This window comes from Polyodon spathula, chromosome 15, assembly GCF_017654505.1.
Source record: "Polyodon spathula isolate WHYD16114869_AA chromosome 15, ASM1765450v1, whole genome shotgun sequence".
Lineage (NCBI taxonomy): Eukaryota > Metazoa > Chordata > Actinopteri > Acipenseriformes > Polyodontidae > Polyodon > Polyodon spathula.
This window is the reverse complement of record NC_054548.1, coordinates 7,931,595-7,954,310: the sequence shown is the minus strand read 5'-3', so window position 1 is coordinate 7,954,310 and position 22,716 is coordinate 7,931,595. Positions and strand designations below refer to the sequence as shown.

At 36.5% G+C, this 22,716-nt stretch overlaps 2 protein-coding genes across 2 annotated transcripts; both read right to left on the bottom strand.

Annotated features, from left to right (window-relative positions):
• Window positions 1–212: 212 nt before the first annotated feature.
• LOC121328150 (protein unc-50 homolog) lies at window positions 213–11,360 on the bottom strand. Its single transcript, XM_041272665.1, has 6 exons — window positions 11,224–11,360; window positions 7,039–7,322; window positions 3,221–3,341; window positions 1,919–2,058; window positions 1,424–1,531; window positions 213–748 (listed from the first exon to the last, which is right to left on the bottom strand). The coding sequence occupies exons 2-6, from the start codon at window positions 7,316–7,318 to the stop codon at window positions 612–614; spliced, it is 786 nt and encodes a 261-aa protein (XP_041128599.1). The 5' UTR covers window positions 7,319–7,322; window positions 11,224–11,360; the 3' UTR covers window positions 213–611.
• Window positions 11,361–13,999: 2,639 nt separating this feature from the next.
• LOC121327625 (inosine-uridine preferring nucleoside hydrolase-like) lies at window positions 14,000–21,554 on the bottom strand. Its single transcript, XM_041271737.1, has 5 exons — window positions 19,786–21,554; window positions 18,323–18,502; window positions 16,241–16,352; window positions 15,801–15,937; window positions 14,000–15,252 (listed from the first exon to the last, which is right to left on the bottom strand). Exons 1-5 carry the CDS (start codon window positions 19,963–19,965, stop codon window positions 14,905–14,907), a joined length of 957 nt encoding a protein of 318 aa, XP_041127671.1. The 5' UTR covers window positions 19,966–21,554; the 3' UTR covers window positions 14,000–14,904.
• Window positions 21,555–22,716: the final 1,162 nt, after the last annotated feature.

The following is a 22,716-nucleotide window of genomic DNA, read 5'->3' as shown; positions in this document are numbered from 1 at the left end:
TCAGGCAGTGACATCTTTGTTCTTTCTTTTCACGGTGTTGTTTTGTGTACTCAGGTAGTTACGTCCTTTATTGCAGATTTTAATACATGCATCACTACCTTACCCAAATTTAAGACAGACTATTTGAGAAGAAAAAAAGGGTTTAAAAAGTCAAAGTAATTAGTTACTTTGAAAGGGAAGCAAAGCTCAATATAGACCAGAAATCAGGCTTCTTGTTCCTAACCATTTATTAGTGTGATAGTCTGTCTTTGTTATAAAAAATGTTCATTCAATATTGAACAACAAACTAATAAATGTAAACTTCTTTATTAAAAAGACAGTTTAAGACTTTCAGGAATGTACATTGTTTCAGTTAAGTAAATATAATAAGAGTTGTCCTCAGTTGAAATGGCTAATATTTATTTTTTCAATGCAGATTTTAAATGCTGTGAAAGGTCTGGTCATCAAAATAATAAAGAAACACACTACCTTTATAAAACAGGATTCAAACCTGCTCTACAAAGAATATAATTTTATTTACAGGCTTAAAAAAAACAAACAAACAAAAAAAACATCCTATGCTTCAACACAAGCCTTAGTATAGTGTCCTTTTAAAAAGTCATTTCAGACTTTCACTGTACCCTGAACTTGTAGAACCAGCAAAGTCCTTTGGTAAAGTTCCACCCCAATCCCAGTGATAACATGTACAGTAAAACCAGGAGTGCAAAGGGATACAGCATAATTACTGTGTTCTTCAGAAAGGGCAGTGCTGTAGAAGAAAAGAATTAGAGCAGTATTCAACAGAAAATACTAAAGAATGGCACACTGTTGACAGTCTTGTTGGCAACAAGGCCTTAACTGCTGTCTTCTACCTGGTATCAAATATGAACATAACACTTATAATTGACCAGCCACAAATCTAGGATACCACCACTAAATCTTAGTTCCTCAATGTGAATCAGTAGTGTTATCTCTTGTACAGTAGAACCTTGCATAGACAATTTAATAGGACCCAGAGGGCCATCAGATAACTGAAAATATATCTCAGAGGGAGTCGTTGTACTACATTGTAGTTGCTTCATTAACTTGCACTACAAATTAACACTGTCAGGTGGATCAGTATGTCTAAAACACCAAAGTATGGTACTGTACATATACTATCTTACAATACTACATATATTAATATTGGATGCCAACATAAAAAATCCTGAAAAGGTATATTATTGTACTAAACATTTAAGCAAAAAATAACTTGAGGATTTTAGATTGACATTTACTGTACATTGTCAACATCAGGAATAATTTACAGATCGCATACAAAAGTATTGGCACCCTACACTTATAACAGAACTATAACTCTGTACTTGGAAACAGTAAAAAAAAAAAAAAAAAAAAAAAAAAAAAAAAAAAAAACTATGGAGACTTCTTGAAAAATATGACTTACCACTATATCCAAGAAAAGTAATATAGATGTAATAGCCAACTGCAATCAACCACAGTGTATTCCCAAAAAAGCAACCAATGAACCAATCGTGGTTGATAAATACAATATCTGTAATGAAGTAAAAAAACAAAAGCTGGACATGAACAGAAGACTGGGTAACTGAGGTAACAAACTCCTAGATGTTCTTGAACTCATTTGTCACCAGGGCATGTCATGTAAAGAATGGGCTTATTTTGCTGGATACGCCACATTGCAAAGGTAAGTGCAGTGTCCTAACATACCCCTGCTATACGCCTACCGCAGCATATTCTAACCCGAGCCCCACAGAAGCGCACTGCATTTCCTCAAAGTTTATCTCCACTGCCAGTAGAAACATACAGTAAGTTACTGTAATGGAGATGACTGCAGTAGCAGGACTGTTTACATAGTGATCGATTTAAATGAGACACTCCTCAGTCACATGAATTCAAGCATCACTATCAAAATACCACTTACGATTAATAAAAAACAGCTGAATGAAATGCAGAATGACCAGCAGTGGGTAGAAGGCATTGAGATGCACGTCGAATGCATATCCCCACTCCACATCGTAGTCTTTGCTCTCTGGTTTCATTAAGTATTTGTTGGAGATAACCCTGGAAAAGATTTTGATGACAGACAGACGTATTAAACCACAAGACACATTATAAACCTACCACCAATTACTTCTGCTTAACAGCAACATCTTTACAGACATGGTTACATGTTGCTAAAGTAATGTATCTATGAAAATAACCCACTGTCTATTGTTAGGGAGAGAGTGAGAGAGATTTGCTGTGGTTCACATTTAAATAAAGCCCTTGGGGTTTTTTTTTTTTTACCCATTTTGTGTTCTATTAACACCTAGAATCATTTAGCATGCTGAGCTCATGCAGTGTGAATCTAAAATTCACATTGTAGTTTGCACATAAAGTGCTTATTCTAACTGAAAACGAACTTACTTTGCTTCCAGTTAGATCTCAAATGGTATATGCTTATTACAATCTGATGAATATCACACTAAACATCAGTTAATCAACTGTTGGTTGCATATCAAAATTGTTCAAGACTGAACAACTACACAAGCTAATGCAGGCTAATTAAACACAATATACTGTAATATAAATACAAGTAGGATAAGGACATCAATTCTGGTAAGATGATACTATCAATAGCATTACCGTCCTCTAGAAAAGAAAGTAATGGAGTAAGCAAAGGGAAGAGTAAAAACTGCAAAGTTGTTCCTGTTTAATGTCCTGTTTTAACACAAATCAAAGAGCAGTACTGTTAACACAACAGGTATAACAATTTAAATCAAAAGAAACATTCAATGTAGTCTCCATCCTATCTCTATTACTACAGTTTAAGTTGTAAGCAAATCTCTGTTCATTCGTAAACGTACCATAACTGGCTGTACAAAAAAAAAAAAAAAAAAAGCGCTTCTTAACAATTTATGGTCTGAGAATACACTGACTGGAAACAAAACCAATGATCAAGAGCAGAGAATAAAAGATAATGCAGGCTATTTCTCCATGTAGTGTAGCAGGCTAACACCAAATATTTAAGTACATACAATAAAAATACAAAGTATTTTAAATGACTACATGCCACCCAGTTTAGCTGAATGCATTTCTATTTCATATTTTACTGTCTGTTCCAGTACACAGCGTGGGTTGTTTAGATTTTTTTTATGGATGAAAGTGTGTTTTCTTTGTGTCGGGTGACGCCCCCATTTAGCTGTAACACAGATCTCGTTCAGACAAAGCTGCCATTTCTTACCACATTAAGGTCGAGATCAGAAGTCCAACACCTATGCAGTCAATAAAGACGACCCACAAAAGCAGCTTAATCATTTCCAGGAATCCCATTCCCAGCACAAAAGCAAAACCTAAAGTGGAGACTGAAAAAAACAAAGTTATATTTCTACTGTGGTCAACATAAAAATCAGTGGCAAGAACCGTGTATGACTTAGCAGGTCTTTTGGTCAATTATGAAATACCAGCAAATGTTGCCTGCTGTGTTGTACATATTGTGACGCTATATACAAGGGTGTGTGTGTGTGTGTGTGTGTGTGTGTGTGTAGTGTGTTCTGAAAAATTAATTTACAACAAATGTGGCCATAATATTGGACCATACCAATAACCAAAGGTGACTGAATCATAGGACTGAATATGAAAGCAAGAATTGCAATTTAAAGGTTACTTTGTCTGCGGTTTAATTTAATTGCAACATAAAATGAATTAAACAAACAGTCTGAACAAAATCTGAATCCTCAAATTGTTTGGGCTGTCAAGGTCTTGGTTCCAACTATGTTCTCAGAAATCTCAAACTAAATGATCCAATGCCCACATACATCCTGGAAGAGATTGAATTGGTAATCTATTTTCCATTGTCTGCCATTAATTAGTACTCTATTGTTCATAGGAACTGGTCTACATTAAGTATGCCCTGGAGAGGTGAGGATTGATCTATTTTTGCTAACAAAAAAATGCTTGACAGTCACACATGCCTTAAAGCAAGATAATTCTTTAACTGGATTTTGTTTGTAATAATCTCACCATTGCTGCTAGGATTGCTGAAATCCAACTCAAAAGCATTTTAGGATTGGACAGTTGACATTTTTGCTTTATTTTTTTTCCGATTATGAATTAATATAAAACAACTTAATTATTCAACATGCCAGCTATTTCTATTGCTATATACAAGTTGTTTAATAAAATACGTGTTCCAGTCCATTTTCACTCGAGTGTGGTAAGCAACAAGTTGGCTTCCCATAAACAAAAAAGAATACATTCACACCATATTACAGCTGTGTATAATACATTTGTTTGCAAGTATAATGTCAATATTTTAATCTTTATTTATGGAACAATTTACTGTGCATGTGGGTCAATACCAGGTCATGAGATTGCGTCTGGATTAGGGATGTTAGATTCAATTTAGGAATGAGCATGTTTCAACTTTAAACATATTTGGAATGCTTTGAATAAAAAAAATATAACAAGCATGTCAGGGACATTCTTCCTCTACTTTTGCTGCAAATTCTAAATTAGAGCCATCGGCAACAGTATGAAGTAGATCCCTATGAACTACTTTCACTTTCATGAGGAGAGAAGAGTCTTCAGAGTAGAATTTATACTGCAGTAAAACACTAAATACACCCTTGAATTATATATCTATGTGACAAGTGCTTTGCTATTACCTGTTTTTTGAAGATGCTTCTGCTAAATTCAGAGTCCTGTGCACTTGGCCTTGTGCTTCTTTTATACCTGTAGCTATGGTGCACAACCTGTATAACTACGGCTGGAGCTTTTCAATGAAATCTATTTAGGTTTTTTTGGGGGAAATAAAGATTTCTTTATTAATTTATTAAATATAAAACCTCCGAGGGTGTATGCAGTGGCACTGGAACAATTTTAAAGTGGGGGTGCTGAAAGTCATTGAAGAAACTGTAACCCCTGTATGTAACGGAGGTCATGCAAAGCCAGAGGGTGCTTCTGCACCCTCAGCACCCCTTGTTCCAGCACCCCTGGGTGTATGTAAAATCTCCGTACAGCAAAGATCCAGTAAAACTTGAATTCCCAAATTCCCCTCATGTTCATGTTGAATCAAAGACAGGGAGGGTTGCAGGTCTACTGTACAGAATGCCTCCACACACATACTGTAATGTGACAATGACAGTAATACAGGAATGCTTGCTGTGAAGTGAAATGTGGCGTTGTTAGCTAGCATTACAGTCCCCCAGAATAGCTGCTGTGAGATGAGCATTTAAAAAGTACATTTGAATGAAGTGTAAGAAAAAATATGATTGATGGTTTTCTTCATCATACAAATACAATACGGGTTCACTCATTTAAGCAATGCTGCTGCATACACTGTACACAGAACTGAAGTAGTGGAGAGGGACTAGCTGGTGAAACTGCAGGGGAGGTAGTCAAGAGAAAAAAAAAAATGGTATTGTGCAGAGGAGATTTGCTTTGCAATGAAATGGAAATGCCAGTGGGATGTGTACAAATAGAAATAAAAAAAACAGTCTATGTTCTATTTGATGTTATGGAGGTATCATTGGCATTGCACTGGGGAAAATCTCTTTAACTAGGAAAACACTCACCAGTCAAATGTTTAAAAAAAAACTAACTAAAAACTCCCAGGCCCTAACTAACAGCAACATATTTATGTAAATGAAGGTGCTTGAGGAAATGTTCAAATTAGTATCTGTCAAGCTTGCCTAATATTGAAATACAACTATGTAAATTGACAGACAGCCTAAAGAAAGTGTGCTTTCTCTAATGCCTTACTAAAGTTGCTGCCCAAAAAAATGTGACAAACACCTTACTGAAAAACGGTAGTGCCGATTGCTGCGAAGGAAGCTTCATGTTCATATAAATGTACCAGTAAAACAAAAACAATTACAGCAACTTCAGCCACTGATTGAACAGTAACAATGAGATTGCCTTCTTTCCCCCTCCTGTCTCCCTGCTGTTTAAAATCCTAACTACATTCCTGTCATGTACACCATTTAGGTGGAAATGGAAAAGTGCTACAAAAACAGAACCTGTCCTTTTGACAGGGACTTTTCACATGCCATGCTACACAACAGGAGACACAGTAACAATGGAGCGATGCAAAATAAATAGGATTGAATGGAATTTAAGGGGAATATGAAATTCTTTTAAATGTACATTAGACAGGATAGTTTGAAAAAATATTAGATTTTCTAGTATTCCAGAATACTACACATTCGGAATACTGCCCTGGTTCTAATGCACGGAATGATGATTCTTGTGTGTATAAATATCACATGAAAGATTGTTTTCAGTGCAAGGAAGTCTATATACACATCCAATTCAGAAAAACCTAGTAATTTAAAAGCTTGTGTGTATGACAGAAAATCATGCGGCATCCTGTGTGTGGCAGACATTTACACTAATGTATAAACACTAATATAGCGCCATCATATACTGTATATTCACATGCATACTGGTATGTGACATTACAAACATGTTTGCTTCCATTACTTATTCTATCTATGACTGATTTGACATAAACTGATTCATAAGGATTTAAGCATTTATATAGTAGTGGGTCACTTTGCTACAAATGCAGGAAGATACACAACTGTGCTTATATTGCGCCATATCGTGCCTTAACATTCCAAAGCAACGAGTTTAAAAAATGTGCATGTGTGTAAAAGAGGTATTTTTAAGTGAAGCAATTGTCTTTTTAAGTGATGATCTCACTGATAGTCAGGTGGCAAGTCAGGTGCTTGTTATTGCTTTATCAAAGACTGTTAATTGACAAAGTGACAAAGAACCAAAAGTGATTATGGGCCAAGCGGGAAAAAAAAAAAAAAAGCTTCCCATAAGGAATCAGAGTTGCAACCACAGAGGAATGGACACATATCCTGAGCAATCTGAACGCTTTGTCAAGTCAGTGCCATCCTTGCTGCTTGCAATGGCCCTTGCATCCTATTGATACAGTAGTGTCATGACAGGCCTTATGCCTGCAAGTATTTTTTGATTATCCGTAAGCACCACTGCAATCTAGCAAATCTTTCTGGATGCACAGCATGAATGACAATGTTAAGCAAAACTTACCACACAGCCAGATACTCAGCAGCACAAGAAACGCAGGGTCATCCCTGGCCCACTGATCCTTTGTCTGCTTCCTGTAGTGAAAGTTCCGGTAAACCTTCTGTGGAGATGTGAACAAGTACAGCATCTGCCATGTTGCAAACTCGAAATCCATCGCTGTGAATCGGAAGAGCCTGCGCAGGTATTTGTGCCGTTTTGCTCCAGCTGTATGGCGCGCGGCATCTCTGGAATTCAAAGATCCGTTTCCCTGGGTTTGGGGAGAATACGCTGTGGTCGGTAACATTTTGCTAAAGGAGAAAGGAGAAAGTTTTCCATTTGTGAAGGCGAGGGGTTACACAGATCTTCTACACATGTCTGGGAATAGAGGGGGGGATAAATGTATTTTATTTGAAAATAAGTAACTACAAAATAAGTCATGGTTCTTTCAGTTTTAATTTCAGCCATTGATCACCTGTGGACAAGTTTATGCAAGTATTAATCAATTCACAGCAAACCTTCTGTTTCTGTACCTCTTATAAAATTTTCCCTGTGAAATTCTAACAGAGTGGGTATTTTTGTTCTGTCTGCTCCCTGGTCTCTTTTGCCTTCTATGTACTGTAATGAAGTAGCTGTTAGAAAGGAAACTTTTTTTTTTTTTTAACCCAATAGGTACTCTACTTCAGCAGTGCTCAGTGTGGTGTTTGTCAAGATGCTGATTTTTGTTTTATATTTCATAAACATTTACCTATTTTTTTCTTCATAATAACCAGCATTAAGTATGTATAAACAGAGCTCTTCATGAACATTATTGGTAAAAAATAAAAATCCTCTGATCTATTATAAATGTATAAAGGATGACTAAACAATTTCTTTAAAAATGGAAAGTGCACAGATTCGAACACAGTATTTTCCACCTCTTTACTTCAGAGCTATACTACATGCACCAGCACCACCAAAGAATCTGCTTGTGAACATGAATCAAAATATCCTATTTATCACACCATCTTACAGGCTACGGTTGCAGTTATACAATTGCACATTTCAAGCAACAAGAGCTTGTTTTCAGTTCGACAACACTTATATATTTCTAGAATGATTTTTTAAGCTTTTAGAGGTTAAATCACATGTGGATGACATGTTAGGGTTCGACATTAACTATGGCCCAGGGCCGGTAGAAAGCACAGTTTGACCGGTGGTTATGAAGCACCAATAACTCAAAACATGGAACACTTGCTATATACATGTTAAGTGACGGCCAAGCTCAGTTTTTAGAAAAAGCACCGAAATGCTCCTTTACATAGAAACGACTGTTTAAATTATAGGTGCCCAATTAAAGGAGAAAATAAAAAATGAAACTGCTTGATATTTTGTCAAAAAAAGTGTATGAAATGACAATTGTCATTTGTGCAATTGTCCACTTGACTAAATGCCTTCTTTCTCATTACCACACCCTAAAACTAATTTAGAACGACCATGACAGTGGAAACCTTGATGTTGTCAAATTCACCTTCTCTGAGAACAATAATCAAACTGGCACTTCATTGGAAAAGTACAGCTGGGCGAGCTCTGGCCTTTACCAACAAGCCAGCAGAGGCCACAACTGCAGCCACACATTTCTGTGCAGCACGGTTAGATCCATACCTCAGTCACTCGTAGGTCTTAATTGAATTTAAAAAAAAAAAAACCCTCTGTAAATAGATTTTGTTCCATGAATAGCTTCTGTTTCAGTTATGAATGGAGTGCTAATCAGCATATTATACTGACTGCTCTCCATTTATACCAAACAGCAATGGTGTCTTGTTCCCATTACAGAAGTAGCCAGAGAACATGTTCAATGCTACATAACTCCTTTACCCGCACCTCTGTTTGTAATATTCTAGTAATAATAATAACCTTTATTTTATATAGCACCTTTCACGTCCACATCAAGGCGCTTAAGAATGAAAAAAAGCAATTTAAACAATGACATTTACTTTAAGAAAAATAAAAATTGACGCATTTTGACACACCACTTCACAGCTGCACTTGCCGCATCGAGTCTGGTGGGTAGCAGCCTTTAGTTCTATGTACTGACAGTAGACCAGAGTCAAAAGATCAAAGGCTTCATATAGGGGTACAGTGCTCCCTCACTAGAAGGCTTTCAGTTATAACACGCCTCGAATATAACACTCCAACAGCATGTCCCCCAATTCCCTACAATAGTGATTCATGCAGAAATTTCTGTCTCTCCCTTTTGATAGAGTATCTGAACTGAGGAAGGAAAAGCTGCGCTGGCACTTTATAACACAGACATCTTATTCAGCATTCGTTTTATAACTAAATAAATATCTTTCCTAATGTATTTACTTTTTTGCTGCGAGAGGTGCTGCAGCTTTCTCCAGGAGACGAGACGCTTCAGCCCCACTCCGGCTGCCGAACCTGGGGTTTGCTTGTCTGTTGCTTCGAACTGTACTCTCGACCGCCGTTTAGCTAGGCTATTTATAGTTTAAAAACTGTTACTTAAAATGATCCGCGAGTCTGAATGCAACTTATTTATTTTTTTTGCTAAAAAATAGCATTGATTACATGGTGCTTTACGCATGGTTAATTAAGTAGAGGTAGTTATTTTATTTTGTATTTTAGTCAGATGTGTGTTGTGTCCCGTGTCCCTATTTTTGCATCCCAACTCTACACGGCTGGTATATTTATTAAAGAATAAACACAATAAATCAATAATCTGCCCTTTGAATTGTCCAGTAACCAATAACAACAGTAAGCAGGCCATCCAGAACAGGTCAACAAATAGGCCTATACTTTGTTTACAAGTTTACAGATTAGTGTATAGTTTAAACTAACTTCCATTAAAAAGAAATAACTTACATTAAAAAAAAAATGTTATCCATTGTAATTATGAATTGTTGTAACAAATGTATAAACACAAGAACTCTTAGCATACATATTAATTATATTTGAGAGGTTGACCGGGAAATATTGAAATAAACTCAACAACCAGGGCTGTGCCCTGTGAAACTGTAATGTACATCTAAATCTCTATCACTGCTGTAACTCAAATGTGTCAGGTTAAGCAATATTACCCATGAGGGCTTTACCATCGGATAAGGCCCGCCTCATGCAGTTGAATGCAGGACCCAAAGGCGGACTTGCTCAGAATTCCTTGTGATCAGGAAGCCCACAGTCTTCAGTATGGGAACAGTGGACAACTTCGCGTCATGGGCATTTACAATAGCGCAAACAATAATAAAATAAATAAACACACACACACACATACATATATATATATATATATATATATTTTACCAATAGAATACTAATACTTTTTTTTTTTTAAAGATTCGAGTGCACGTCTGTGTATTTGTGCAAGTTTCAGTATTTAAATTCCGGTTATGTCATCAAATTTCTTGCAGTAATTCCAAAGATCTGGTAGCCTACATGGGTTACTGCTAATCGAGCTGTTTGCTCAGTAACTTGTTCACACAGTCAAAGCCTCCTGGTTTTGTTAGAGAAGGGAGCACTGTGTCCATGTTGTTATTGTGAGATGCTGAAATAAAATTGCCGAAAGTAACCCGAGATTAAGCATAGTTTGAACAATAACATTACCAGAGATTAGGAACCTCACTGACCAGTCATTTTTTAATCACCCGCTTGTGACTATGTATGTGAGATATATACACGTTTGGCTGGTTTCAGACCCTGATTAGTACTAGTCCTGGACTACCCAATCTTCATTTTGGTAAAATAAACCAAGATTAGTGCTAATCTGGGTCTGTGAATCCAGCCATTTGTGTACTGAAGGAATGCATCATGCCCATTGAACTGAATAAAAGAAAATGGTCTATAAAATTAGAAGTGTGTATTAGTTTCAAAGTCGGTTGTTCCAAATGGAGGACACAATAAGCTAAATTACACTTAAATTGTATTAAATCTTAGATAACCACTGACTTTCTACTAATGCTATTACAGCAGTGCAGTGAGAACAACATTGACCTCTTACAGTCTAATCAGAAAATTGCGTTAAAAAGGACATTTTTGAACACCACCGTTGTTTTTATTGGCTGTATGTACGTTACAGTAATAAACACAACACTTGCACAATTTGCAATAGTAGGTCCCTTCTGCTAAACAGGCCTTAGTCTCGTTTTGCTGCCACAGCCAAGTACACATATGAAAAACTATTAATTCAATTGTACTGAAACACAACAAAAATCATACCTCTCCAAACCGCAGTCAGCACAGAATCTCCCACAAGTGATAAACGGTTTTCCACAGCAAACTCCAAAACTCCGATCCCGAGTTCCTGAAACAAACCGAACACGTAGCAGCGTTCTGTGCAGGCAGAACCACGCCTCTTCTCGATGTATTATGGGAATTGTAGTTATCTCCTCCTTCTGTAGGTGGGTGGGTCTCTTTATTGAAATGACCACGTTTCCCATAATACATTCGTAAAGGTCACACTTCAATCGCATGTGTGTTTTACAAGGCAGGCTTCACAACAATTAATGAGTTGAGTGCAGTAGAGAACGCGCTAGTTAACCGTTTGGATGCTGTGGGTATTTCTTTAATAATACTGTCATCATTGGTTTAGCAGAATGCAGAAGTATTATGAAGAGAAAGAGGACGTGCTCCGGGTAAGGGAAGATTTGAAGTCGTGTTTGCTTCATCATGATTGCGTTCTTAAACTCGGTTAATTTTGTTGTTGAATCAGATCACGGGTGTGCCTTTTTTCAGCGCAAAACGAGTTAACAGAGGAAAAGAAAACACATTTGCAATGGCGTTGATTTTACTTGCTCGTCGTCGTTACGGTAGGAAGATTAGAAGGGAGAGGGTGTTTAGGGATCGATAATAATAATAATAATAATAATAATAATAATAATAATAATAATAATAATAATAATAATAATAACTACAGTTGCTAGCAGATGTAAAAGCTTCCAAAGAAAACATGGTTCAATCATCACAAATAATTGCTGATATGATATGATATGATGGAGGACTACAGATAATATACATTATCTGTAGTCCTCCATCATATCATCTACTTTTATCTGTCTGCAGAAATCCAAAATGACCACGAGAGATTGCTAACCCTCAGTTGTAAAGGTTTACTCACTTTTGTCTCTTAATTCCAATGCAATAAGGAGGAATAGAGCCAAGTCGTTTTTAAGCTTACTCTTGTTTTATTCCAGGGTAATTTATGTTATGGCTTATTAAAAAATAAATACATAAATAAATCACATTTTTCAAATATTTTAGTCTTGAATCCTTATGATGCACATATCCTTATCCATAAACTAACATGGTTTTATTTTCTCCATTTATTGTATATCTGGATAACAGATCAAAATTCAGAGGAAGAAAGGGTTATTGAAATGCCTTTTACCAACATCAGAGGAACATGGAAAAATGTGAAATTCATGAGCCCTAGTTCCACAAAATAACACCACACAAATACGACTGTATATAATAAAGGCCTGTAGTAACAGCTTGATTGTCTAAATAGTTTACCTTAACATGTTTTATATGTATATTCACTGTTCATACATGTTGTTCCAATTATTAATTTGTATTGTATGCCATGTTCTTTAACATGGAATTGCTGGTGACAAGTGCCATAACACTGGCTATAGTCTTATGCGAAAAAGTAATTATAGACACCTTGTTAAAGTGAAAAACCCATAAAAAAAAAAATGGAAATGTCTTTAGAAATTAAATTAGAAGCTATGGATTTTGCAATTAAAGAAGTGCTATTAAGTGACCCAGTTAGTGTTTTTGATCAGTATGCTGGAAAACCATTTGAGAATGCCATGGAACTTTTAATAAAACAAGGACATTGTTAAGGTGGAAGAAAATCTTGATTGTGTCTGAGAAATTGAATGTCAGGATGGGGTCTGGCCAGAAAATCTAGAAAACTTTTCAATCATCCTGCCGTTTAAAGTAACCCATGGCCTGAAAATCTCTAACAAAAAACTGGACTGCTCAGTTTTGTTGAATATTTCATGAGCAAAGCAATGCTCAGACATAACAGTAGAAACAAACCGATATGCAAAGAAAATGATTGACCACAAAATGATTTGAGGAAGGATCCACTCCTAGTCGCAGCCTCGGGACTCCTGTGACACAAAGAGCGGAGGCTGTTTTCAGAACAGAATCTGCCTACTGGTGCCCAGATTGCCAATCCCCTCTTTGCCTGGAGCCTCGCTTTGATATTTGGCACAAAAAAAAGAGGGCATTACTATAAAAAAATAAAATAAAAAACACAGAGATTCATTTCTTCATGTGACTGATTTTATTAACAATTTAATTGTACTTTTTTGGAATAAACAAATCAAAATAGAAGCTTGAGTTTACAGAGAGTTTTCTTCTATATTAATATTTAAATAAGCATTACAAATACAATAAAAAGTTTTATGATTAGCAGTAAGACATCCTCTGCACCTGCTAGTCAGTAAATACAAATAAAATGACAACATGTCACTGAAACACCCTACAAGAAACAACTTCAGGGTTAGGCTAACATTTCTCAGATTAAATGTCAGAAAAAGGGGTTAAAAAAGGTAAAAGTGTACATCCAAACATTGCATAATAACTTGTCTTTCTGTGGAATGGAGAATGACGGTATGTTGCTTTTACTCTGCATTTCAATAACCCCTATATTTTTATTTATTTGTATAAAGGTCTCTGTCATATAACATACATAAATGTTGACTGGGCTGTAATTCTGAGGCTATTGGTTTATAATCTGTATTCACATTTTTCCTAAAACATCCCATTATGTAATGTGTACTACACTTGATGAAAATGAAAAGGGGGTGATGCAAGTCTTTCCAGAAATCTAATAATGGACCACTCCATGGTATCTGTGTGTTACAAGCTGTGGAATAATCTTTTAGTAGTGGATCTTAAACTATTCCTAATGTCTCTAAAAAAAAAAAAAAAAAAAACAAGCATATGCATATAAATGTGTATATACACACACACAAAGTGGAGAGCAAAACAAAAAAATACTTATTAAAAACGTTTTAAAGATCTAAAATGTATATAAAATAAAGTACATTATTTCAAATGGCCCACATATGCCAAATAAGTAATCCTTTTGCTGAAATGTTTCAGGTTACGTTGTCTCAGCAACTACTGTAGTGCAATTACAAACAGGTCTTTAATCTTCAACTGGTTCTTTCATAGTCCATAATCAGTCTTGATTTTATATAGTGGCTTTCATAGTAGACCACCATCACAAAGTGCTTTAGAAGATGCAGTATCTTCAACAAGAAAATCCATAAAACTTTAAAATATAGTGAAATCCATAGTATATGCTATATAGTAAAAACAAAAAAAAAAGTCAGTAAATGTGTAGTTTTGAAAGAAACACATTGCAGTAAACATTTTAATTTCAAAACATGGTATCTGTACTTCAATAGATTGAAGACAACTGTTTACAAGCCATGCTTAGACTATGTTGTTGCCACCCCTTCACAGGCTTTTCTGTCAATAACCAATCAGCTGCTTCCCCTATTGACTGACATGCTTTCAGCCAGTAACATGCTGTGACCCAAAAGACGCTGCTGGAGTGAAATGATTATCGGTGCAATCCGGTAACCCGAGAATAGACAAGGAAAGCTCCCTGTAACTGAAAGTAATATACCATGTTTTAAAGTTAAAAGACACGTTTCTTTTAAAACTGCACCAATGTAGCTAATGGAAGTACATCAATGGCTATGATTTGTGGAATTACTGTGTTAACTTCAATTACACTAGATGCCCAAATACAAAAGAAAACAATCAATCTGTTAAAAATAGATTTGAATTGCCAAATAATCAATATGGCCACACTTCTGACATTACTTTTCATGCATTCTTACAAAAGGACTAGATGAAGAATTCAATGAAAACTAGTCACTTCAGGGCTGCCATTAGCAGACATTGGAACTTTTCTAAATCACATTTTTTCATAACAAAGGCTTTGTGCTTCTTCTTAAATAGATCCAGGGTATCTAGGACCATCATCCCTCTGGTTAATTTTCCTGACAGCTCCACAGATACTGGACACTCGATATATTCCGTAACAACTTTTTCATCAATAGCTGCAGCCATGGCATAGGAGTCACAAGACAAAAAACCATCACCACCAATCATCTCCTTTTTAATCCTACCGCTGTTTGCCACCTCCATACTGTAGGCAAAGATGTTCTTCATGAATCTGGCTTTTTCTGTGTTCTGGTCCATCCAACTACGACAGAAACCCTAAAGGATGTTAAATAGATTTAGTAGAAGTATTAAAAATGTGTCATTGTCTCTATATGAGTCAGTCTATATGAGCCCATTGGCAATTTTGTGTTTTAAGAAATCAGTAATGACCACTCCTAAACAGATAGTTCCTTCCCTGTAGCTGCATTGTCAAATAATAAGCCTGCAGGCCCTATATATTCATGCTGTGATAAATGTGTTCAGTGTAGAGAAGATTTATTGGCACTTGGTCATTGTAATAATATACCTAAACAAAGGGAGTTCTGAAACCCAGGACTGAGGATTGCAGGTGAAGTTTCTTACACTGTCATCTGATCTTACTACATATCCTACATACAAAGTAACCCATCAAGACCATAACATGTACCATGATACACATCATTGTGACATGGATTGTACAGTTGCTTCAGTCTTCAAACCCTTCCATTTCATTGAATCCTTTGAAATCCAGATAATAGTCATGGCAAAGGTATATTTAGGTTATTTTGCACAGAAGGTAACTGAAGTATTTCTAGTGGCAAAACCCTTTCATGTTACATCCTCACCCAGGGGAGTTTGTGATGATAAGTGTATTCCCACGTGGCAATGTGTGTAGGGCACACGTAATCGTTCAAGACGATGTAGGCCGCTTCTGGATCTGCTGTAAAGTTAAACTCTCCACAGACTGTGGTGTTTCCTCTCGCTACGAACAGGAAGAAAAGGTGTCACGATAACAATTTAAAGTTCTGAAATGAGATTTTAATGCATTAAAAAAAATGAGATACATAAAAAAATAAAAATAAAAACAAAACATACCCAATCATCACTACTTTGAACTGCTAATAGTGATACTGGAGTCTAGCATGTAGAGCATGCAGGTCTCCTGTTCAGAATTTTGTTCCAATCTGCATTTGCCTTTAGTTTGCCGACATGTATGATTAATGCCCATTTTTCATAAGGTATACCACATCACAAACTATTGAGCTAACTCAAAAAAAATTCTTACATTCCATGTTTCCTCCCATAATAAAAAGACTCTTCAGTTTCTCAGGAAAACCTGGATCAATCTTTACTGCCAGAGCAAGGTTAGTCAACGGTGCAGTAGCAACAAGACAGACCTACAAAATAATAAAGAACACATTACACCTTAGGGCAACTACAAACAGGTCATAGAAAAATTGCTGCATTCAGTTTAACATATACTTTCCATAAAGTATATTACAGTATACTCATTTGTAATAAACTTGTAAAAGAGGTACACCAGTCTATTTTAACCACATACCATTTTGAGTACAATTAATACAATGATTAAATAGCAGTATACACAATTATTCTGGATATAATAAAAGTTAATCTGGGTTTTACATTGCTCTGGTCTGACTGGAGATCACACCTACAGTCAAAATTAACCAATAATAATAATAATAATAATAATAATAATAATAATCATTTAACACATTTGGGACATGATAATAAACAAGATTGAAAATGTTCTTCAAAGGGACTTCCACAACTGTTTTTAAATTTTAATTTATTTTTTTTAATCTTAAACAGCACGCGTTTACAACAAAAATAAAGGAAGCATGCTATGCTATGATAGGATTGTTCCTGAAAAAAAAAAAAAAAAAGCACTTCACCCTGTTCTTTTTATTATTACATGGGTTTACAACAAACATCTGAGTGCAATGCCAGTACATGCGATTTCATTTTAATTAAGGAGGGGGCTATGCTAATAATCCAGATGTAACTTCCCATAACTGTATTTACATCTTTTAATTCAAAAGGTTGTTTACAACAACTTTGTAAGATTTTAGAATAATATTACAGAAACTTTCCAAATCGTGGCCACCTGGATTTACAGCAAATGCAAGTGAAGAATTCTACTTGCCATCCTTGTTCTTTTTTCCTACTCTGAGGATGGTTTTGGAACTTGCATTTCCAGAATCTAGGAAAGCATAGTATGATGACGGTACAGGCCTGGTCACACGGGCAACTTCTGTCCAAACCAACAACAGGAACACATTTGTTGCCAGCTCGTTGCCTTGCAGTTTTCGGTGGACACATGGGAGACAAGCCTGCAGCCGACAAGCTGGCAACACACAGGCAACAACGTAATGCAACCCAATCATAATGCACACTTTTGACGTAAACACGTTGCGAAGCTACGATATAAAAATGTACCAATTCATTACATTAACAAACCTGCAGTTCCTTCTTAAATAAAAAGGTGTACATTAGAATTATTTAGTTAGTACATCTACATATGCAACATGCCAAACATAATAAACAATGCTGTACTTTTAATTCTAGGCTTTCGAGAGCAAGGCGGCATAACAGATTTTTTACAACAAAAAAAGATGTTATAATCGGGGGTTATTGTAGGCATACTGCATAGATAGCAAATTAAAATAATCAGTTAAAATAATGATCATGTGACACTACCATCAAATTTGATTGGCTGGTTTTGAAATTGTTGCCCTTGTGTTGTCTGAATAATAGAACATCGTCCTAAGTGGGAGACACATCGCCGGCGTGTCACCGGGGTGTTTGCCCAGGGTGGTCACACAAGGAGACAAGTCAGCAACATCTGTTGCCTCCTTGTTACCGTCAACATCTGTCGCCCATGTGACCAGCCCTTAAGGTGACATCACAATTCTAGAAAAAATTCCATTCTGGGTGCCAAAAGTAATTGTAAAGATAGCCACCGTGTGCCATTTATGTATGTAAAAATTGCCAGAAATTTGATTAAATCAGGCACCTGTTAAATCTAATTATCCTAAATGCCTGCCTAAACAACCAATTAATAATCAACAGACTCAAGTGACACTAATTTCTATATGAACATTGCTGTTAAAAGCATCATCAGTTGCAGTTCAGGAATATATGGAATCCTCATGCAAGTTTCTAACCATGCAACTAACAGTACATTTCCCACATAATGTTTTTTATCAGTTTGACTTATGCATAAATTCAAGTTAAAGTAACCTGTTGTCTGACAGACTGAACTGCAGTCAAGCCAGGCAGAACCCTGGTAATAAACAGATTTTGATGGTAAAAAAGAACCACACGTCATTAATTCCACAATCACCTGCCCCTCATGTTCAGTGACGATCCTTATCATGGCCTCCACTGCTCGTTCCTTTTGGATCAGGTCCAATCCCGGTGCCTCCGGATCTGGAAAGTCACCCAAGCCATCCTCCCCATGGAAATGGCCGGCATTCAGGGAGTCGGAAAGAATCGGCACAGAAGCACCACGAAACACAGGAATCTACAAGGAAATTATTAACCAAAAAAACTTCAACAACTACAGAGTGGCTGTAATGATGCTGTGTCTGAGTTATTGATCTTTACACCAAAAGTAATTTTGCTCCACCTTGTTTCAAGTAAAACAAGTATGTCAATAATAAACACCCCCTACTATGGCTGTAAATTAAAAATTACCGGTAGAGATGTACTATGATGAAAAAGTGCATAACCATGACATGTATCAGAATAGAATATAATAAGACCCCCAGAATATGAGGAGTGTCTCGCAGAACAGGGTGAGAACCAGATAGAGCAATGTAGCAGAGATACACAGAGCTGGAGAGACTGAGCGTGAATGTGGTAAGGCAGATTCAGCATTCAGAGGGGGAAGAGCCACGTTTATCTCCCCCTCGCAGATGTTAAGTGCTTTATCTATTTTTATTGGTTTTGTTTTCACCGTGCTTGTACATTAACTGTCTCTAATTGTTGCTTAGTAGTTTTATTTTTTCTTTTAGAAATCCCTCCTGTTTTTTGTTTTTTTTTAAATTAGGCCTCCTCCCATCAGCCCTGGTTTATTATTGCAGCCCTGCCCTTCAAATTTTAAGAGAACTGAGCTTGGGCACTTTATTAGGATGTGAAGAAGGAACTGTGATTAGACTTTTTAATGTTTTTTTTTTTTTTTTTTTTTTTAATGTTTACTTTTCATCATTACTTTATTTCTTTTGCCATTTGTATTTTCTTTTAAACTTTGCAAAGTACTTTTATCTATAGATGTTTTAAAAGTATGTCGCTTGTTCAGTGCTCCTTGTATTCATTGCCAGGGCGTTGCTTCCCCAATATTAAAAGAACCATTCAGTTTTACTTTAGTTGATAGCTACCAGTTGACATATGACTGCCTCCACTATAACCCCTGCAGGGGATAATAAAATGTTTCTTACAAACAGCTCATGAGGTACATTTTAAGAACTAAAAGGGTGCTGTGACTACCAAAGCAGGCCCCAATGAAAGAGCACTTCAAATGGTATTTCTACCTTTATGTTTTCAATTTGATTGGCAATCTCCTTTCCCATGGCTTTCTCTAGTTAGTGTCCTGCTACACTGCTCTTGTACAGAACTCACATTTCCCAATTTTGCCTCTCCATGTGTATTTTGCTTTGATAACTTCCTCCAAATAGAGTGTGTGCTTTTCAGTGAATCACATCACTGCTGTATGAAAATGTTAAAAGTCGAACCTAAAATTGCTTACAGGCCACAGGGTGCTGTAATGTTGTAATTTCATTGCAATTTCCCCCTAGTAATGATTACCTCAAGCCTCTTGCAAATTTTGAGAACTCTGAGCACATTTTTGCAGACATTGTCAATGGATGTGTTTCCATGAACACAGGTTATCCCCAAGACCAGCACATCGGGAGCTGCCAGGGCCATCATTATCGCCTGGGCGTCATCCACACCGCAGTCAACATCAATCAACAGTTTCTTTGTCATCTTATGCTTTCCTGGATAAATGAAGACAGTGTTGAGAACAATACATTAAAGCCATGCAAGGTGTAAAACACACTTCCGTGTGAATTTGTTACGCAAATTAAACACCTTATTTAAAAGCTGAAAATTAGTTTAAGCTACAAACGACAGCACAGAACTTTGTAACACAGCCAAGGTAAATCGGTTTTAAAGCCTTTATAAATCTGACCCACTTAGTCTGCAATACAACACTTCACTCGCGAGAATGTACTGTATCTTGAACAGTGCACTGTTCAGACTGCCCGACTGTCGCACGCTGCCACTCACATGAAACATACTGCATGTTTACTTACTCTAACAAAGAGCCTTTACTTTAACATGTGTAATTACAAATGGCAGTTTCTAAAGTTTACGTAATTGGTCTATATTGTATCCAGTGCCATTCGTTTTATTTAATACTGGGAAACAATATACAGAAAGACACGGAAAAAAAACGTTAAAGATTACATGTGCAAAAACACACAACAAACTGCATATGAACTACATACATTTCCTTTACGTATTCATTGAAATACTTTACCTCTGTTCTGATTTTGAGACTGGCTGTTGCAGATCAAGAGTCTCTGCAAATACTAGATTAGCTCCTCCTTGTTCTCTCCAATAGGGCATTACTGCGGTCTGGAGCGGTTGTGTCATAGCAGAAGTTGAAGTTGTCACATGGTATGTATGCAGTGGTGTTAACCAACACAAATGCATTTATCGTCACGCTAATTTGAAATACCGCTATGTGTAATGTTACAATTCTATTCCACTTCAGCGTCGATCTGAATGGTGTATTTAACGGGGTGATGATGTGTGCTATGTCATTTTTCAAACGCCTGCCTGCGCTGGTATTTCATGTAATTGCTTTTAATCTTGTTTTTACTTAAGTACCTTCGTCATAGGGATAAGCGCTTTTTAAGTACGATACGGTAGCTCTAATAAGAACTGTACTGCCCTTATGAGTAAATCCTTTGGAAAAAAGTAACTTTGCGGTCACATTTGTGCATGCATGTTTATGCCAGTCTATAAAACCTGTTGTTAAATAAATGCTGTTTGTTTTAAAACTTAATTGTACCATTTATTTACTAAGAGTGTACAAAAAACAACAACAAACAAGTATCATTCATATGGCATACTTGCAGAAATTGAATTTTAAACCGGTGTCACTAGTACTGCGAAATGAAGAGAGAGAGAGCGAGACAGCTTCCATGCGACTCAGCGTTGCAATACCACGTGTTAAGAATGCTTCCAGGAAAGTTGTCTTTTAATTGGACAGCTGAAGCAGTAACCTGTGTGCTCTGCAGAAGGACTAGTATTATTACTGATGGTATTTTTTTCAGTTTGTCCAACAGTACTTCTCTCTGTACTACTTACAGCGACTGTAGACATCTTAGAGGTGCTCGTATTTTCCGGGATGCTTTGATTTAGCCATTCCTCAATTGACATCTTATTAAAAAGTTTGGCATTTAATTTAAACAACGTTTTGTTAATAGGTGATACGGTGACTTTGTTTGATTTATTTTTGTGATTCGGTTACAAAGATTAGAAAACGATTGAGTGTGAACAGCCAATCAGCTGCCAGATCTAGCGGGCTTCTATTTTGCATAGATGCCCACTGGAACGTTGAAGTGCTTAACTGTGAATTATATTTTAAAATCAATCCGTGCACAAATACCGGCTTTTTCCCCTTAACATCCTAATCTCCAACTAATCTGACAACATAAAAAGCTACTTAAACATACTTTCTGACGCTGGTCTAGAGACAAGGGAAATCATGTCAGTGACATGACACTAATGAAGGCTCACTTCGCAAGTGGACTGCACTTAAATAACAAGGGAACCAGTCTACTTGGAGAAAAGATCCTCCAGCAGGTATCTAAATGCTAGAAGTATCAAACAAAACAACAAAGGTAAGACAACCATTAGATTTATCTAAATGCTAGAAGCTCAGAAACAAAATTCTAGCACTAACTAACAGGTAACTATGATGTGATAGGTGTTACAGAAACTTGGTTGTCTGAGAGTGATGGGGACGAATATAATATTTGTGGGTATACACTGTATAGGAAAGACAGGCAGGACAGAAGAGGAGGAGGGGTAGCGCTATACATAAGAAACAGTCTTGAAGCACAGGTGTTAAACCTGGACAAAGAAAATAAAACCGAATCCATATGGGTCAGAATAACGGACAAAAATTCAAAGGGCATAATAACAGGAGCATGCTATAGACCGCCAGATTCAGACGGTGAGCACAATAATCTGTTATACAATGACATTAGAAATGCGTGTAGCAAAGGAGAAGCCATACTAATGGGGGATTTCAACTTCCCCCATATAAAATGGGAAAACCCGGTGGGTAGCACGAAGGATGAAATTGAAATGGTGGAAATGATAAATGACTGCTTCCTAACACAATTTGTCAAGGCACCGACTAGAGGGGAGGCATGCCTTGATTTAGTCTTTTCAAATAACGAAGATAGAATAACTAAAACAGAGGTCAGAGAACCACTGGCAAACTCAGACCACAACATGGTCTCATTTGAAGTGTTTTTTAAAACCCCAAAAGTAATGACTAAAGCTAAGGTTTACAATTTTAGAAAAGCAAACTATGAAGGTATGAAACAGAGACTAACAGAAGTAGATTGGAGTAAAATAGAGAAAACACCCACAGAAGAAGGATGGTTGTTCTTCAAAAATGTAGTACTAGAGGTGCAAAACAATTACATCCCTAAA

Bases quoted from the DNA above. Each gene is read 5' to 3' on its own strand.
- LOC121328150 (XM_041272665.1), bottom strand. From the start codon at position 7,318: ATGTTACCGACCACAGCGTATTCTCCCCAAACCCAGGGAAACGGATCT. The intron at 2,059-3,220 runs GTAAGAAATGGC...AATCTTTTCCAG, and splicing joins CTGATCTCGACCTTAATGTG to GGTTATCTCCAACAAATACT. The intron at 1,532-1,918 runs GTAAGTGGTATT...ACTTCATTACAG, and splicing joins TCAGCTGTTTTTTATTAATC to ATATTGTATTTATCAACCAC.
- LOC121327625 (XM_041271737.1), bottom strand. From the start codon at position 19,965: ATGACAAAGAAACTGTTGATTGATGTTGACTGCGGTGTGGATGACGCC. The intron at 16,353-18,322 runs GTGATTGTGGAA...ATTATTTTGTAG, and splicing joins TCACTGAACATGAGGGGCAG to GTCTGTCTTGTTGCTACTGC. The intron at 15,253-15,800 runs GTGAGGATGTAA...AACATCCTTTAG, and splicing joins ATCATCACAAACTCCCCTGG to GGTTTCTGTCGTAGTTGGAT.